We start from the raw sequence: 1,644 nt of genomic DNA, 5'->3' as shown, positions 1-1,644 counted from the left end.
GTAGCTCTGATAGGATTGACAAATTCTTCTCAAAGCTCTTTGAAGAATCATCGCGAGTATCCCTGATAAAAGTGTTAGATCTAGAAGGTTGTCAATGCTTTGGTGGGAAGAACCAACACTACCTCAAGGACATCTGCAGCAAGATGTTACTGCTGAAGTATCTAAGCCTAAGGGGGACAAATCTTACCAAGCTGCCAAGTGAAATCAACAACCTCCGTGAGTTGGAAGTATTGGATATCCGACAGACAAGGGTGCCTGCAGCTGCAACAGTACATGTCATACTCTTGAAGTTGAAGCGTTTGCTGGCTGGCTCGGTTGTTATGAGTTCAGGGCCAAGCAATAATGAAGTATCTTACGTTATGGTTCCTGACAAGATCGAAAAGATGACAAATATGGAGGTAATGTCCAATGTCAAGGCACGAAATAGTAATGATTTGAAGGATATTGGCAAGCTATGGCGGTTGAGGAAGCTTGGTGTGGTTATTGAGCAGAAGGACAAACTCATCAGGAATTTGCTTCAAACTATCTGTGACCTGCATGAGTGCCTCCGCTCTCTGTCAATCACTCTTCCCATAACTGCAGAAGACTCTTCTGAAGATAATTCTCCCAAGCTTCTTTCCTTTGAGGGACGGTGTCCCAAGATTCTGGAGAGCCTAAGCATTCGCGGAACCGCAGAAACGGGTCAACTTTTTCAGTTGTTGACCAAAGATGGTGACCAACTTCAACTTGCCAAGGTAACTCTATCTGGTACTCGACTAAGGCAGGCTGATCTGGAGATCCTCGCCAAGCTGCCCAAATTAGTCTGTCTCAGGCTCCAAGACAGGGCATACATCGATGACAAGCTCAGTTTCAACAAGGAGAAATTTAAGGGTCTCAAGTGCTTTCTTATTGAGGGTTCCGAGATAACTGTCCTTAGCTTCAATGGTGGAGCTCCTAAACTCGAGAAGATCATTCTGTCGTCCACTGATGGCCTACAGTCTCTTTCTAGAGTCGAAGACCTTAATGAACTGAAGGAAGTCGAGTTGAAGAACAGCAATAAGCTATCATTATCATTATTTGAAAAGGCGAAAAACATCTCCAAGGTGACTCTCTGTCGTACCATTCTTTGTCAAGATGAGGTGGAGATTCTTGCCAAGATGCCTAACATGCGCAGCCTAGTACTCAAGGAGATATCTTATGCACAGAGCCTGCTCATCTTCTACAAAGACGACTTCCCAAGGCTCAACCTTCTAACCATCGACTTTTCTGTCATCACCTGTATTGGCTTTACTACCCAATCTGCTACTAAGCTTGAGAAAATCATATGGTCCTACAGAAAGGGTACACTACTCTCCGGCATTGACGAGCTTCCAAAACTGAAGGAGCTCGAGTTCAATGGTGATTTTGTCCCCGATGAGGTGATAGATGCATTGAAGAAACACAAGAACAATCCCAAGCTTATACACAACAAACCAGAAAACCAGGAAGCGGGAAACATACCAGAAAAGAAAGATGCTCCAAGATTCCCATTATTCTGGAAGAAAGAGGATTGACGCTGCAGGTGCCCTTCCTATCATCCGTTCATCATCATCGGCTCCCATCCCATCGTGTGGTTTGTACGTGCTCTTTGGTTTGCCATTGTGTGTTACTGTCCGCCGTACATGT

At 44.7% G+C, this 1,644-nt stretch overlaps 1 protein-coding gene across 1 annotated transcript; it reads left to right on the top strand.

The window, feature by feature from the left end:
• Positions 1–5: 5 nt before the first annotated feature.
• LOC119343537 (disease resistance protein Pik-2-like) lies at positions 6–1,532 on the top strand (the record flags this gene model as incomplete). Its single annotated transcript, XM_037614450.1, has 1 exon — positions 6–1,532. A coding segment is annotated over one exon (1,527 nt), but the record flags the coding sequence as incomplete, so codon positions are not given.
• Positions 1,533–1,644: the final 112 nt, after the last annotated feature.

The sequence above is a fragment of the Triticum dicoccoides genome, unplaced genomic scaffold (genome assembly GCF_002162155.2).
Source record: "Triticum dicoccoides isolate Atlit2015 ecotype Zavitan unplaced genomic scaffold, WEW_v2.0 scaffold131864, whole genome shotgun sequence".
Taxonomy (NCBI): domain Eukaryota; kingdom Viridiplantae; phylum Streptophyta; class Magnoliopsida; order Poales; family Poaceae; genus Triticum; species Triticum dicoccoides.
Note: the sequence above shows the minus strand (reverse complement) of the source record. Positions and strands in the feature narration are given on the sequence as shown.